The 17,099-nt window shown below is 43.2% G+C and overlaps 1 protein-coding gene across 1 annotated transcript; it reads left to right on the forward strand.

Annotated features, from left to right (window-relative positions):
- The first annotated feature begins 1,005 nt into the window (after positions 1-1,005).
- Positions 1,006-16,687, forward strand: LOC128124011 (uncharacterized protein C2orf78 homolog). Its single transcript, XM_052760244.1, has 4 exons — positions 1,006-1,194; positions 1,419-1,578; positions 12,698-13,576; positions 14,811-16,687. The coding sequence occupies exons 1-4, from the start codon at positions 1,006-1,008 to the stop codon at positions 16,685-16,687; spliced, it is 3,105 nt and encodes a 1,034-aa protein (XP_052616204.1).
- Positions 16,688-17,099: the final 412 nt, after the last annotated feature.

Here is a 17,099-nt window from a genome sequence, read left to right on the forward strand (position 1 = left end):
CTACCCCCCAAGAGTCAACCAATGCCTACCACCTCAGCTGGAAGCAGTTTTTCCAGGAGAAATGATGCCCCTATTCCTGTTTACCTGCTTTTTATAATAAGCAAAATATCTGGAATGTTAGAATTCTGCTGCCACTCTAGCTGCATGGCTGCACATGCACAGTTCAGCAGCTAAGCAAGGGGTCTTATGTCTTGTGTCATCAGTGCACTGCATGATCACACACTGTGTGCAGCATAGTAACACAATCAGTGCATGTGTGGCATAGCTCTGTAAGCTTGCCTGTGCATATGCACAGGAATCCTTAAAATGTCGGACACAGACTCCTCCTTCCTCCTCTGCTCTCTCTCTCTCTCTCTCTCTCTCTCTCTCTCTCTCTCTCTCTCTCTCTCTCTCTGTGTGTGTGTGTGTGCTCTCTGCACATGCTTCTTCCCCAGGACTGGTGCTTTTGGCCCCCCTTCCTCCTAATAAAGCTCTGATACTGGATTTTGTCATGGCTTGTGCCTCATGACCTTTCCACACGGTAAACAGTGCTGCTTATCACATTTTAAAACAAGAGTTGGGTGGGTCTTGTAGATTGCAGGGTCCACTAGGGGATTGGGGGGGCTGGCCAAAGGAGTTTTCCCTGCTGGCCAGCAACTGGGGCAGAGTTGAGTGGGAGTTCCCTGGGACTGGCTGTGTCCCAGGGTCTGGGTCCTAGAGCCAGGACTCTCTGGGTGGGAGAAGAGTCACTCACCTCTTAGTCCAATGACAGCTGGTGGATTCCTTGTCTGAGGAAGTTACTGGGGTGGTAGGCAGATGGGTGTTGGGTAGGAAGTGAGTCTTGTAGACTGCAGGGTCTGCTGGGGAGGAGGTTGGTGCAGGAGCCTGGCCACAGGAATTTTCCCTGCTGGCCAGCAACTAGGACAAAAGTTGGGGCAAGTTTTTGTTGACCAATGTGATACGGAGAGAGAAGACTTGCTCTCAAATGTTGACATATTCTCAGTAGCTTCAGAGATTGTGAAAAATATGCTGAAGAAGCTGGAGTCCATCATTGAGAAAAAATGTGTGCAGGTGTTTTCACAAGAAGATTTGACAGTTGATATTAAAACAAATTTCTCAGATAATGCTGAATATTTCTCATCCTTAGATACAAAACCTTCAGAAGATACACTGACTTCTACCTTGGAGCCAATGTGCAATATTGCAGAAGATATGGTAGGTGCCATTTTAGAGAAGTTGATGACTCTTGCATCTTATAAGAAAAGTGAACTTTCTCTTGAAGACACAACTAAACATTTCCACCAACAAACTAAGACAGAGCCAATGTTTGATAAATTTTATCAAAAAAACCGACCAAAAGAAATCTAGTCCTGAATCTGATACTGCTAAACTAATTGTGAAAGACGAAATACAAAACTTAATATCGAATTTTTTCACAGTCCTCTCTAGTTGGTTATGAAGAAGAAATAAGCACTATATTAGGCTATGTACAAACTGAATTTAATAATGAGAGACTAATTGCAACTGAAGAAACAGTAGTACTTCTTCAGATACTGGATGATGTCTTAGCTCAACTTCACCAGGGGCCAGCAAAAGCAGGTATTAAAAAAAACATAGACAACCTTGAATAAGAAATCTTCCTGACTGGGAATCAATCTCCCCCAAGATCCAGCTATACCACTCTTGGGCATATACCCAAGGAATGCTCAATCATACCACAAGAGCACTTGTTCAGCTATGTTCATATCACCATTGTTTGTAATAGCCAGAACATGGAAACAACCTAGATGCCCTTCAACTGAAGAATGGATAAACAAAATGTGGTACATATATACAATGGAATACTACTCAGCAGAGAAAAACAATGACATCATGAGGTTTGCAGGCAAATGGATGGATCCAGAAAAATTCATCCTGAGTGAGGTAACCCAGACTCAGAAAGACAAACTGGGTATGTACTCACTCATAGGAGGATACTAGATGTGGAACAAGGATGACTCACATCACCAGGGAGGCTACCTGGAAAACAGGACCCCAAAAAAGACACAGGGATCACCCAATGATGGAGAAATGGAAGAGATCTACATGAACAGCCTGGACATGAGTGGGGGTAAGGTAGGGTGAGGGTCGAGGGAAAGAGAGTTTGGGTTAGCAGGAGATCCCAGCTGGATCAACAACAGAGAGGGAGAACAAGGAATAGGAGACCATGGTAAATGAAGACCACATGAGAATAGGAAGAAGCAAAGTGCTAGAGAGGCCCACAGAAATCCACAAAGATACCCCCACAACAGACTGCTGGCAATGGTTGAGAGACAGCCCAAACTGACCTACTCTGGTGATGGGATGGCCAAACACCCTAATTGTCGTGCTAGAAACCCCATTCAAAGACTGAGGGATCTGGATGCAGAGATCCATGGCTAGGCCCCAGGTGGATCTCTGGGAGTCCAATTATTGAAAATGAGGAGGGTTTATATGAGCGAGAATTGTTGAGACCAAGGTTGGATAAAGCACAGGGACAAATAGCCAAACGAATGGAAACACATGAACTATGAACCAATGGCTGAGGGGTCCCCAACTGGATCAGGCCCTCTGAATGGGTGAGACAGTTGATTGGCTTGATCTGTTTGGGAGGCATCCAGGCAATGGGATCGAGTCCTATGCTCATTGCATGAGTTGGCTGTTTGAAACCTGGGGCCTATGCAGGGTCGCTTGGCTCGGCCTGGGAGGAGGGGACTGGACCTACCTGGACTGAGTCTACCAGGTTGATCTCAGTCCTCGGGGGAGGCTTTGCCCTGGAGGAGGTGGGAATGGGGGGTGGGTTTGGGGGAAGGTGAGGAGGGCAGGAGGGGGGAGAACAAGGGAATCCATGGCTGATATGTAGAACTGAATTGTATTGCAACATAAAAAAAAAATGAACTCAAAAAAAAAAAAGAAATCTTCCTGATGCTGAAGAAAAGTATAGACTCACTAGCACTAGCTCATTTCATGGTATTAGAACTAAAAGACCGTTTCCCCCTCAGGCATGGTTCTTTGTTCTGAAGATGAGGAGAAGGAAGTAGATAACCTTGTGAAAAGTGTGCTTGATTCATCCTTCAGTGATAAAAAAATAAAATCACAAGAGCAGATTCCTAACCATTGGCCTACAAGGAGAGACACTTGTTTTGAATCCAAAAGGAGCAATAAACTACCAACAAAACCTACTTCTCAAAGCAAAGTTGGATCTCATGACTGCAGATTAAAGTTGGAGGTATCTCTTATTAGTGAAGACTTTATGAAGACAAAGCATTGCTTGACTAACGATACTTCAATTTTCAGCCAAGATAAAAAGCATCAAATACAAAAGGCTTCAGAAAACATAGTCAAACACATTTTAACAGAAATGCTCAAGGATATGACTTCTGTTTCATTTCATTACCCAGGAAGCAAAATTGGTGAAGAAACCTCTGCCTTTACCTCAGAAAAATCTCAAGGATTATCAGATCAAGAATGGATGGAAGAGATGTTTTCTGGGTCAGAAATCTGTGCATTTGCACATGAAATAACTGATTCTGTGATAAATATACTTCACAAGGCCTCAAAGTGCACTCCTAATACCATTAAAAATGTCATTTCATAAGTTCATCAAACCTGTCTAGATCATTCCCAAACCACCAAAGAAACATCAAGTAAAATGCCATTCAAAGTATGGTTTGACAGTGAAAAGAAAATGAAATATTTATCTTCACTCAATGGTAGAACTTGAAAAGACTTTCCAGTTAAAATCTCAAGAACGTGAACCTATGCATGTAACTGATATTACTGATAAGATCATTAATACAATTTTTTTTTAAAGTCTGAGGTTATTTGTCCAAAATTACAGACGGGCAAAATAGTCAACATTGTTTTAGATGCTATACAGAATGAACTAGAATTCACCAAGATAAACCCAAATCCTAGGAAGACAGATTATACCAAGTGTCATACAAGCAAAGGATTGTTTGTTGATTCCAATGAAGCAGTAGACTCCCATACCACCAGCATCAATGACATTATAGAAAGTCCATTAAAGACATGCATTTGTGAAATGATATCAAGTACAAATGAAAATCAAACAAATACTTCAACCTCTACAGATAAGGCAGTTTCTACAATATCATGTGGGTCTGAAAATGCTAATAAACAGAACATTTTCTCAAGTAAACAGGATAAAAATTCTTTTTGACAATATTTGACTACACCTTGTATTCACCACAGTGTCATTAATGGAAAGGATTTGAAAGATAGTTCCAAGTTGCAGGTGTTAGATCGAACTGGAGAAACACTGCATGAAATGTTAAGCAAACTCACAAGTTCCCACCCTGATTATCAGCCATCTTGTAGTCAGCAAAACACAGAGAAGTTACATAAAGATCCTCCAACACTATCTAATGTAAAATTCATTTCCAAAGCAATTCTGGAATATGTCCTTGCAAAATTATGTAATATTAACATAGATACCAGCATTGTAAATTCTGGATTGAAAACTGGTTCAGAGTCACTTGACATTGACAACCTATCATTTGCTTCAACTATGGAGGAAATGACCAAATGCACCAACATCATCGCTAATATAATTTCCAAAATGATGATGGGTAATAAAGAGATTTGTGCCCAAATAAACTGAAAACTATTGCTTCAGATATTCTTAACATGGTTTTTGCTAAACTGGAATGATTTGCCAGTGGAAATGTAGAAAATATTGGTGTTCTTAATGATGAAAATAAAAGAGAGAATAAAATGGATTGGGAATGTGAAAGCAAAAATTCTCCCACAGATTCACATGATAAATCATTACAGTCTACTTTATACACTCACACAAAGAAGGCATCAAGTGCTATTTTGAAAGCCACTCAAACAGAATTAAATATTAACCCATCAGATTGTAAGAAAAAAACAAAAACTCGCCACAGGAGACAAAAATGCTTACAAACATAGTTGATTTAATTTTAGATGTAGTATCTTCAGATATGTTTATTGAACCTGAATCTGAGGACAGAGACACTGAAAATTATTGATATTGACCAATTTATGGAAGTTTTCTTCCTGGAGGAGCTAAATAATGGTCATTTCTAGATGATGTCACATAAAATAAAGAATTAACTGGAGACAGAACATGACCCAAAGAAGAAACTAGAACCTTTTCTACTGATCAGTGGGTTCTAGAATGAATATTGAACAAAAATCGAAGTGAAACTCAAAGAACCATACAAATCTCCAATTGTTCTCATTATAAGAAATATTTTGAATGAAATTTTTCCAAGTGCTTTAGTCAATTAAATGTAGTTTCTCTCACATATTATTTTAGTAGTATGCCTTATAATGTTCCTATGTCAACTACTCAAACATCTGCTCAATTTTTGGATCCTTTGATGGGCCCTTTAGTGTCTGACACAGATGAAACTATAGTGTTAAATGATGTTGTTAGGACTGTATTTCACAAACTGTATTCAGTGCCATGACAGAAAAACATGAAAGTGAAAAAGATGCGAAACAATCATCTCTTCAGTCAATGTTTCTTTTCGTGATCATACCTACCCAGGAAATGGACCTGTCAGTGTCTTAAATGGAAATGTATGTGACATTCAGTTGAGCTGGAATGTTGACAGACAAAAATAAATGTAGTTGAAGATACTGTGCAGGCAATATGAGAAAATTTAGAAACTTTTGCTGCTTCCAAAGTAGAATCTCTCTTTCACCCCCAAGTCAACTTCAGAGTTCCAATGACTTTGCCAGCACAGCAGGAAGGGGGGAACATTAAGCAAAACATTGTCAGGCAAAGACTCATATTCTGATAAGCAATTCCCCTGTTGTTCAGTGTATTATAGCAACCCAGGAAAGATGGACTCATGGTGTCAACTGTCTGTATCTAAATTAAATATTTATGCAAAAGAAGTGGCTAAGAAAATTTTACAAGGCATCAAGCATGATCTCCCATGCTCATGGATAGGCAGGATTAACATAGTAAAAATGGCAATCTTACCAAAAGCAATCTATAGATTCAATGCAATCCCCATCAAAATCCCAACACAATTCTTCATAGACCTTGAAAGAACAATACTCAACTTTATATGGAAAAACAAAAAACATAGGATAGCTAAAAGAATCCTATATAATATAGCAAACTCTGGAGGCATAGTGATCCCTGACCTTAAGCTCTACTATAGAGCCACAGTAATAAAAACAGCTTGGTACTGGCATAAAAAATGGCATGTGGGTCAATGGAATCAAATTGAAGACCCTGACATTTATCTGCACACGTATAAACACCTAATTTTTGACAAAGAAGCCAAAATTGTACAATGGAAAAAAGAAAGCATCTTCAACAAATTGTGCTGGCATAACTGGATGTCACCATGCAGAAGATTGCAAATAGATCCATGTCTGTCGCCATGCACAAAACTCAAGTCCAAGTGAATCAAAGACCTCAACATAAATCCAGTAACACTGACCCTAATAGAAGAGAAAGTATGAAGTAGTCTTGAATGCACTGGCACAGGAGATCACTTCATAAATATAACACCAGTAGCACAGACACTGAGAGCAATAATTAATAAATGGGACCTCTTGAAACTGAGAAGCTTTTGTAGACCAAATGACATGGTCAATAAGACAAAATGACAGCCTACAGAATAGGGAAAGATCTTCACCAACCCCACATCTGACAGATGGTTGATCTCCAAATATATAAAGAACTGAAAAAACTGACTTCAAAATACCCAACAGTCCAATTAAAAAGTGGGCTAACAGAGCTTAGCAGAGAATTCTCAACAGAAGAATCTCAAATGGCTGAAAGACATTTAAGGAATTGCTCAACATCCTTAATCATCAGGGAATTACAAATCAAGACAACTCTGAGACACCATCTTACACCTGTCAGAATGGCTAAGATCAAAAACACTGAAGACAGTTTATGTTGGAGAGGATATGGAGCAAGAGGAACACTGCTACACTGTTGGTGGGAATGCAAACTTGTACAACCACTCTGGAAACCAATATGGGTTTCTCAGAAAATTGGGAATAAGTCTTCCTCAAGACCCAGCTATTCCACTCTTGGGCATATACCCAAGAAGTGCTCAATCTTACCACAAAGACATATGCTCAACTATGTTCATAGCAGCATTGTTTGTAATAGCCAGAACCTAGAAACAACCTAGATGCCCCTCAACTGAAGAATGGATAAATAAAATGTGGTACATATACACAGTGGAGTGTTTTTTACTCCTCAGCAGTAAAAAAAAAAAAAAAAAACAATGATATCATGAAATTTGCAGGCAAATGGATGGAACTAGAAAAAAATCATCTTGAGTGAGGCAACCCAGACTCAGAAGGACAAACATAGTATGTACTCACTCATAAGTGGATACTAGATGTGAAAGAAGTGATGGCCAGACTGTAACCCACAGCTTCAGAGAGGCTAGCTAACATGGATGGCCCAGCGAAGGAGAAGTGGATGAGATCTACATGAGCGGACTGGGAGTAGGGGGTTGGCAGAGGGTGAGGAGTGGGGGATGACAACATAGGGGAATGGGAGGGTCAAGCTGGAACAGGGAAAGAGTGGGAGGTCAGGGAGGGAGATACCATGATAGATTAGGACATCATGGGAATAGGAAGAGGCAGAGGGCTGGGGAGGCACTCAGGAATCCACAAGGATGACACCATCTTGGACTGCTGGCAGTGGTCCAGAGGGTGCCTGGACTGGTCTACTCTGGTGTCCAGTCTAGTGAATACCCTAACTGTCATCATACAAGCCTTTGTCCAGTGACTGATGGAGGCAGATGCAGAGATCCACAGCCAGGCACCAGGCTGAGCTCTGGAAACCCAATCAATGAGTGAAAGGAGGAATTCTGCAGGCAAGGGACATTGAGATCATGATGGAAGACATGCAGAGATGATTGGTCACACTAGTGGAATCCCATAAACTGTGGACTAGTGGCTGTGGAGCTCCCCATGGGCCAGACTAAGCCCTCTGGAAACGGAAGACAGTTGTTTGGTTCGAACTGTTTGAGTGGCACCCAGGCAGGGGGATCGGGATCCATTCCCAGTGCATGAGCAGGCTGTTGGGAGCCTGGTGCCTGCAGTGTGGTGCCTTGCGCAACCTTGGTGCAGTGGGGAGGGGCTTGGACCTGCCTAGGCTCAATGTGCTGGGCTCTGCAGACTCCCCATGGGAGACCTTGATTTGGAGTATGTGAGGTGGCTTGGGAAGGAGGGCTGGGGGGTGGGAGCAGGGAGGAGGTTGGATCTGTGGGTGGTATGTAGAGTGAGTAGAAAATTTCTTAATTAAGAAAAATGAAAAAGAAAAAACACAAAAATGATGAGAATTTAAAAAAGAACAGTTTTTCTTATCTATCTATCTATCTATTCATCTATCTATCTATCTATCTATCTACCCATCTATCATTTTCTCTCCACTCTCAGACATCTCAATAACACAGTTCCAGTGACATTCTACTCACTTGTGTCTACACTGCTACAGGAGGACAAGTGTTTTTTCTGAAAAGTCTACAACCAGGAGCCTGGACTGAAAGGAGACTTTGAGTCATTGCCACTTGGAATGTTTCACATTATCTGACAAGTCATGAGTCATGAAGAAAACTGGAAGGGGAAAGACAGAAGCAGTCAGCTGGCCTATAAAAAAGGACATTATTATTGCAAAGTCTTGCCAAGCACTACAAAAGAACTATGAACTAATGGCTGAGGGGTCCCCACTGGATCAGGCCCTCTGAATGGATGAGACAGTTGATTGGCTTGATCTGTTTGGGAGGCATCCAGGCAGTGGGACCAGATCTTGTGCTCATTGCATGAGTTGGCTGTTTGAAACCTGGGGCCTATGCAGGATTGTTTGGCTCGGCCTGGGAGGAGGGGACTAGACCTACCTGGACTGAGTCTACCAGGTTGACCTCAGTCTGTGGGGAAGGCTTTGCCCTGGAGGAGATGGGAATGGGGGGGGGGTTGGGGGGAAGGTGAGGGGGACGGGAGGGGGGAGAACAAGGGAATCCGTGGCTGATATGTAGAACTGAATTGTATTGCAAAATAAATTAAAAAATAAATAAATAAATAAAAAACAATCTGCATGGAGGAACAGGTCTACTGATCTGGGAGTGTAGCTGCATGCTACAGCATTAGCTCAGTGTAAAAGAGGTCCCAAGGGAAAGTGCTGACAACTCATGTGAATGCAGGAGGAGAGCTAAACAGGCTCCAGGGTCATTTTCAATAAGGACTGACACACACTGTCATAGTAGTGCTTGTTGAGGCAGTTATAATAAGAAATGTATATAAATGCATACTACACTTATGCCATAATACAGTCTATGAACCCACCAGTGAATGACTAAAAAGAATAACAATCTAAACCAAAATGAGGAAACACACAAGATTTCCCCATATTTCAACAAAATGTCTCATTCCTATCTGTGAAGATACACTGAGATGGAAAATGGGCTGTTCTTTTTTTTTTTTCAAATATAAAGCAAAATTGTAGGATAAAAGAGCCAGCCAAAGAAACATGCTGACCCTGAAACCAGAGCCAAAGAAACACACTCTGCCCCTGACTCAGCACAAAAACCAACCAATCCCTGAGCACAAAATCTAACCAATCTCCAAATTTTCCAAACTAGGGAACTGAAATTTGAGAAGCTTCACCCTGTAAAAACTCCCCCACTAAGAAGCCCTAAATAAGCCTTGTACTTGTTCAGTTGGGAACTGACTTTTTCCACCCTGGTGGAGGCAGGTACCCTCCTCTAATCTTCCCTCCCAATAAATCTCTTGAATGAGGTTTGGGTGAGACCTTCTTTTGCCAGAATGGAGCAGCTCAGAGAAGTAACATTAGCCAGAGTGGGAGCAGAGCAGAACAGAACTGTAACACTTTCACTGGGGAAACCTTCCTGTAGCAAACCAGAGTTGTTACATTGGAGAAACCTTTCCCTGGAGCAAGAATGTAAGCTGCTATGCATAAGTTGACTTTGTAGTATTCCTTGGCTCTCAACTGCCAGGATCCCATTCCACCAGTTGCAACACTTACAAAAACACCTACATTGCTTTTTTCATGTAACCCAACACCACACACCAACAAAAGCCTTCCTGCTCCAGGTGTTCCATCTCTATTTAGCCTTTTCTCAGAAAAAAAAAAAGCATGGTGGAGAATGCTAGAAGACCAGGATTCTGCAGAGACTGTTGCCAGGAGGAAGAAGGTTCAGTAACTGCCACACTCATTATACTTGTGGATGAAGAGAGAAGGCAGCCAGACGCAATGCCTAATAACCACTATAATATAAGAAGGGAGGCAAGATAAAAAGAATGCCCACATGTCTGAAGCCAGAGTGAGATACACAGTGAGTTCTCAACAACAGGGGCTACAGAGACTTGCCTATCTCAGGAAAACAAAAGACCAGAAGGAGAGAAAACATCCAGAGGTAGATGTGTCTGGGCAGCAAAGGAGCAACAAGTTTGAAAGAGGTAACATGTGCAGCCAGGGTCACCATAAGCCCCTCAAGTGTTTGCTTCTACAAGCAGCATCCAATTACAAGCATCTTCACAATGAACAGAAGACCACTGCTTCTGGAAGTTCACCATGATACTGTCCACCACTACCACTGTAAGGATACAGGGTCACACCAGTCCAAGAATCAAACCCTACCAAAAAGGGATGAAAAGCAGAGAAGAGAGATGTGAGTAGTACCTGGGCCAACACAGACTAAGGAAGGCCTCTAGGAGAAGACAAATAAAGAAAAGAGTCTTGGAGTTCATCTTCAAGGTGCACTCAATACTCTCAGTCATGTCCTTCAACACAGCCACAAAGGAGCCCTTTGATCTCTTCCTTGGGTCATAGTCAGATGCTGATGGCTCATAAATCAGATCAACTGAAACTGTTTCTCACCTGAGGTCCCTCCACCTAGGTGTTCCTCTCTTTCCTGCCCAAAGCTACTGACTGTACAGACAGTGTATGCTGATAGGACACTTTCTGCTGGAAGGTGACACCTCATAGGAACAGTAGACACAGCTTCATCAGGGAACCTTATATGAAGCACTGCCAATACCCTGGACTAAACCTCATGGGAAGGGGGACTTCCATGACAGGATTGCCTCCTTTCACTAGTCCACACCTCAGCCTCCATGGCTACAGTTGATCTCCTGGCATCCTTTCCAACCAATCCCATCTTTTAGCTCAGAATCAGACCTTTCCATTGGCTGCTGCCCCGTTTATGACATCAATCTCCCTCCAGCCCTACTACCACCTGGTAGGTTCTTGTGGTTGCCATAGCGATGCCTGTAAACAAATTTGGATCATCACAGGTCACCTGTGACCAGTGACCAGTAAGTGCTGTCTGATACTGGACACATTTGCCACTCAGGTCAGCTGATCAGACAAGGACAACCAATTCTCTTGCTCCATTGTACTGTGGACTGCTGATACTCTCTCCCACCATGGCAGGTAAGAAAAGAAATTTTGAAACATTTCTTTTGATCACTTCTCCCTTATTTTTACTATACTTTAAAATTTTTGATTAACAGGGATACTATTGATGCTGATAGAGATATCTGGAATTGAATGTCACATTTAGATTTGGTTCTTACTGGGGTTAGAAAATATAGAAATAAAAGAAAACAAACTGCAGAGATGACCCTGGATGTACACAAAGGTAGTTTGGAACTGAATGCTACAGATAACCACAGATTAAATAAAAAGGCAGAAGACATTGTCACATCCCAACCCATTATTATGCAGCCACACTTTTGAGATTAGTCTAGGTAAAGGTTTCCTGTCACATATAGAAAACAACATCCTCCTCTGATCCCTGGCTCTTACAGTCTATCCAGGCTATCTTCCACAGCATTCTCCACATCTTTTGAGCACTGGTTATGTTGGATGTTATCAACATGGGTTGGGTACTCCACAATCAGTTTTTCTCTGGACAGAACTGAAACACCAGTGTGTGCAGGAATTCTCACAAGGATTCTGAAATAGAAGAGTTACAAGAAATTAACAATTACTGAGGAAGTGTTCATTGAAGAATCAATTTAACAAACTATTAAATTAAGAAACAATCTTATTCAGAGATGAACCCCATACTATATTATTAGTCCCAAGATGTCACATGAAACACAGGCAATCAACATGAAATGTTATCAGCAGGTTATATTCATGTAGTCATATATGCATATGTGCTTAATGGTTATATAAAAACAAGAAGTAATTACTTATTCAAGGAGTAGAGGGGAACAGGAAGAGCTAGAGGAGGAATGAATTCTTAGCTAAATATAGTACATATCTATGAAATTCCTGATACATCATTTCCTTAAGAAAGCTCAGATTAGATACAAGTCTGGTGGACATGGAAAAAACTACAATACAAGCACTCTGGATGCAGAGGAAGGCCAGTCCATGGGATTTCAAAGCCAGACTGACCTTATCTCTCTACACAGAGGAAGATCGGCACAGAACAAGACAAAGGCACAGGCATGAGAAGCTGTCTAAGGTTCTCCTATATTTAAACACTTCTGTTCTGGGACACAGGTGTGATGCAGTGACACAGCAGGTATCAGAACAAGACAAAGCAGGGCAAAGAAAGGTGTTGTCTAGATCAGAGCAAGGGTCAACATGGATCAACTAGGAAGTCCATGGCCACACAGGAAGAACAGGCAGCTCATCAAATGAGTGTCATCCTATCCATTACCTAGAACCATTTTGTTTGGGATATGTAAGGGAACATAGGTCTTAGACTCTCCCAGACAGTACAAACTGACGATAACACAGCTCCCCACAGGAAACTAGAAGGATTCCTTCTCACCATTTTTCCTACTGTCCTCTTGCTTCCTACAGAAAATTTCCAAAGTGCACCTTTCTTTGGGACAGAATGTGCTCTGCAGCCCCCTGTGCCTGTGCTGAGGAGTGTCATGCCCTTAGCAGGAAGTGTGTGCAACTTCTCCAGGGTCTCCACCTCAGCTGTGAGTTCAGCATGGCTCCTGCCATCAGACTCTAGCACTTGTTGCCAGCAGCTCATGGACAGTGCCTACCCCTACTTACCAGCTGGCACGACCATGGTGACTGCACTGACTGACCAGGGCCAGAGCTCTGCCTCACCACTCTCCTATCCAGGTGTTCTCCAGTGGGATCTCACGGGAAGCACTGACAGGAGGGGAGCTGCACTCCAGGACTTCACTGTAACTGTCATTGACCAGAATACCACATTCTCCTCCTTGTCTATGACAACCCAGGGTGATAATATTTTAGATCCCAATGCCTTAGTCCTTTCCTGTCCAACACTTTCTGCCAGTCTTGTTCAGGCCACACCACCACAGGTACCAAATCAAGGATACAGCCTGGCACCTTCCTACCAGGAGGGCAGCCAAGTCTATTACTATGACCTCAACAGCCTGGGCCCTCTGATGGCTGGAGAACTTGGGCAGTGTCTGCAGGCCTGTGACTCTGTGTCCTACTCTGAGTGTCAAGCCTCTGCCCTGCAACGAGGGATGGTGGTGATGCTAAAGGAGATTCAGCCAACAAATGTCCAAACACCTTTCTCCACCTCTGCCATCTCCTATCCCACACCTGCTCAAGACATGCCAGACACCAGTGTTCAAAGTGAGTAAAGCCAAGAGGGGAATGAGTGATATCAGCACTCAAAGGAGACACAGCTCTACATTTCATCAGTGGATGTCCACATGGGGGAAGAATGGGAGTCCTGAGAGGCTCTGGCTCACCATCCCCATCTTCAGTCACTGTAATGACAGACAATTCAGGGTAATGAGTGGCATCCATTCTTCATTAAGACATGTCCATGGAGCACACCACAGACATACATCACTGACCTAGCTAATCAGTCCCATGCACCAGTACACTGCAATCACCTCCTTCCTAATCTATTGCTCAGGGATTTAGAGGACACCAAGGCCTTTCTGTTTGGTAACACTTTATTTTCTCTGGGTTCAATTCTGACTCTAGAGCAGTGCAACTCCAAATCTGTCCTAGAAGAAGTATTATTCGCAGATTCCAAGTGCTGGCCCTGCCCTTCTCTTACAAGCATAAGTGCATTGAGAGTCCAGTATACTCGGTGTACCAGTGTACAACTGCTAAGTTGGGCAAAGCTTCTCTCTCTTCTTTCTCTGTCTCTCTGTCTCTCTGTCTCACTCTCTCACTCTCTCGCTCTCTTTCCTTTTCTTTAGCTATGGTTATTCAGAGGTGAGCCAAGGCTATGCATGATCATTAGGACATGTTCTCTACTACACAGTCACACAAACCCAAAGATTTTACCTTCTTAAACCAATTTTCACATCATTAATAACAAGGCTGTGAAATGTGGAGCTGGAGGAAATCCAGAGCTATTGAAAGAATTGCCTTGCAGGAGTGAGGAACTGGGTTTGGATACCTGAACCCACTTAAAAAGCCAGGCTACTGGGGTCATTTGAGTAATGGCAAGAAGTTGGCAGACACAGGTAAGTTCTTGAAAATTATGGACCACACAAGCTGCCTAATAGCAAACTTCCAAGGAAATGAGGGTCACTCTTTCAAAGACATGGGAAAGGAAAGGGAGGACCACACCCCAAGGGAATTCTGTCACCTCTCCATGATCACTATGCATGCACACAACACACAAACACTGAGGAAAACACAAACATCTGAGAAAACATGATATCACATGGTTACCAGAAATAAGACAGTGGTCACAAGTCTCCCCAGCAGAGATGCTGCCTGTGCTACTCAAGGAGAGCTCATAGGAATGCCTTTCCCACTGCAGTAGGGGTCTGAGTACTGAGGTGCACCAAAAGTGAGGAGCACCCCACTTACCAGGCATTGACTTCTTCCATGACTCTTTCAGTGGTGAAAATGGAGACATCTCTGGGATTTACAACTTCAGGCCAGACAATCTGTCTACTGCAGAGTCCAGACCTCTGCAATGCCTGCACCCAGGATGTCCAGAGGAAGACACCACCTGCTGTTGGGGACAGGTCATTAACTGCCCCCATCGACAGTACTTCAGAATTCCTGCCCTTGCCTTCTGCTCCAAGCTTGGAACAAACAGAGAATAACAACTTGGATTTGATGACAAATGATCTATCAACTCCTCTGGATGCCTATGAGGGCATAAAAGAAAACCAAGACCCCTCACTTCTCCCTTTAGCACATGCCAACATGCAGCAGGCCCTGAACTACACTGATTCTGGGGGCCTTAGGCAGAAGCTTTCTCCTGACAATGCCACCTTGGGAAGCAGCAGCCTTGGTCAGGATGAGCCTGCAGAGTTTGTGATGGGCTCCAGCATGGACTTTGCAGACATGACTACACTGGTGGCAGATATTCACCTTCCCCAACTCTTCAACTCCCTCACTGAACTGAACCCATTCCAAGATCCCACAGCAACCCAATCCAAAGACATCAGGATGGATCAGGCCCAGGAAAGCTCCAGCATCATCAGTGTACCCTTGGACCAAGTGAAAAAGAATAGTCAGAAAGCCTCTGAGATGCTTGATTGGACTCCTCAGGACAGAATCCAGCTCCAGGGCCTGGTGGAGGGAGAAGAGGCTGTGGGCAGTGCTGGATCCAGTGAAGGGGCTATTGACAACATGTCCAAGCCCTTGGAGGGCAAAGCCCAGAAAGCCACAGCCAGCATGCCCAGCAGAGGTAGGGCTCAGGGGCAAGACAAGACCAAGAGAACCAGAGAAAACAACTCCAAGAAAACAGAGGAGCTGAAGCAGTCAAGGAACAGAGTCAAGGCAGAAGAAAACAGCACCATGCCAAAGAACAAGAGGAAGAGGAATCCTCCAGAGCTCAGCCACGACAGCTTTAAAAAGCCTCGAACTCACCTCGGCATGCACATGCTGGCATCCGTGCAGGTCTTTCACCCACTGGGGAAGAAGAGTGAGAACAAAACTGGCAACTCCTCCTCCCGGACTCTGCTAAACTTCAGCAGCAACAAAGATCCCAGGACAGGCCCAGCCACCACATCCCTTCTGGATGTGCCATGTGATGGCCAAGGCCCTATTAAGCCCCTGGGTGATGCTCAGAGACCAGAAAGCAGTGCTCACAAGGAGTGTCCATCGCCATCCCACTATGAGCTGCCCCCACCTGGGAAGGTCAAGTTAGTACCGCTGCCTTTCCCAGCCCTGGACAAGCCTCAAACTAGACCTGTTTCTAGAAAGCCTCTCTCCCTGGCTTCACGCAGGCCCACTACAGTTTACCCTGTGAGGCCTCATTCATACTCAGTTCAGCCTAACACACTCAAGCCATCCCAACCAGCTCCTGCCAGCACTTCTTTGATGGCCTCTGACAAGCCAGTTCTGCCTATTGCTACCAGTGCCACACGAGCTAACGTAACCAACCCCATCCAGCCTTGCACTGGGTCTCAGCCAGCTCTCTGTAGGCCAGTATCCTACAGGGCATCATCTCACACTTCACTACAGAGGGAGCTTGCTTCTGCTGACAAGAACAAGGTCCCATCACCTCCCAAACCTCAAATCCAATATCTGCTGCAAGACTTCAGCCGCCAACCAATTCCATGGAGGAAAGTTGACATTCCAGGGCCAGTCATCTCACAGCCCATCACAGAAGAGCAGAGACCAGAGCGGGAGGCCATGAAGAGGCAGGCTCAACGGGAGAGAGAGAATGCTGCCAAGTACACCTCTCTGGGCAAACGGCAGCTTTTCCTTCAGAGGGAGAAGGATATGGAAATTTCTCGATATTATGGCTATGCAATGTAAGAGCAAACCAGGCTTTTGGAGCAAAGTGCTTTTCAATGTGGACAAGAAGAGGCATAAATATGATACACATGTACACATGGGGTTTAAAGACTTAAATGAAATGTATAGATACATGGGTCCAAATGTAGGAATACAGATGACTATGTAGATATAGATGGATATACAAAATATCTATATTCACATATATTTGAGTACTTAGTAAAACTCCCTAAAAAGTCTTAAGTCTGTTATTTCATTTGTGAGTAATGTATCTTTCAACATTTACCTTGACTTTGATAATTTAATTTTTACATTTTCTAAGTACAGTATCATATTCTATATGAAATAAAACTCATAAAATATTTTTAAATATTAAGTCAATTAAATGTTCTAGTTGTATTAAAATTATTATCCTGGAGTTTTTCATTCACTG

The sequence above is a fragment of the Peromyscus californicus genome, unplaced genomic scaffold (genome assembly GCF_007827085.1).
Source record: "Peromyscus californicus insignis strain IS unplaced genomic scaffold, ASM782708v3 Scaffold_4__1_contigs__length_199733344, whole genome shotgun sequence".
Classification (NCBI taxonomy): Eukaryota; Metazoa; Chordata; class Mammalia; order Rodentia; family Cricetidae; genus Peromyscus; species Peromyscus californicus.

Excerpts from the sequence above, each read along its gene's own strand:
- LOC128124011 (XM_052760244.1), top strand. The coding sequence starts at position 1,006 with ATGCTGAAGAAGCTGGAGTCCATCATTGAGAAAAAATGTGTGCAGGTG. Across the intron at positions 1,579-12,697 it reads CCAGGGGCCAGCAAAAGCAG|GGAACATAGGTCTTAGACTC; the intron begins GTATTAAAAAAA and ends GGGATATGTAAG. Across the intron at positions 13,577-14,810 it reads GCCAGACACCAGTGTTCAAA|TGGTGAAAATGGAGACATCT; the intron begins GTGAGTAAAGCC and ends TGACTCTTTCAG.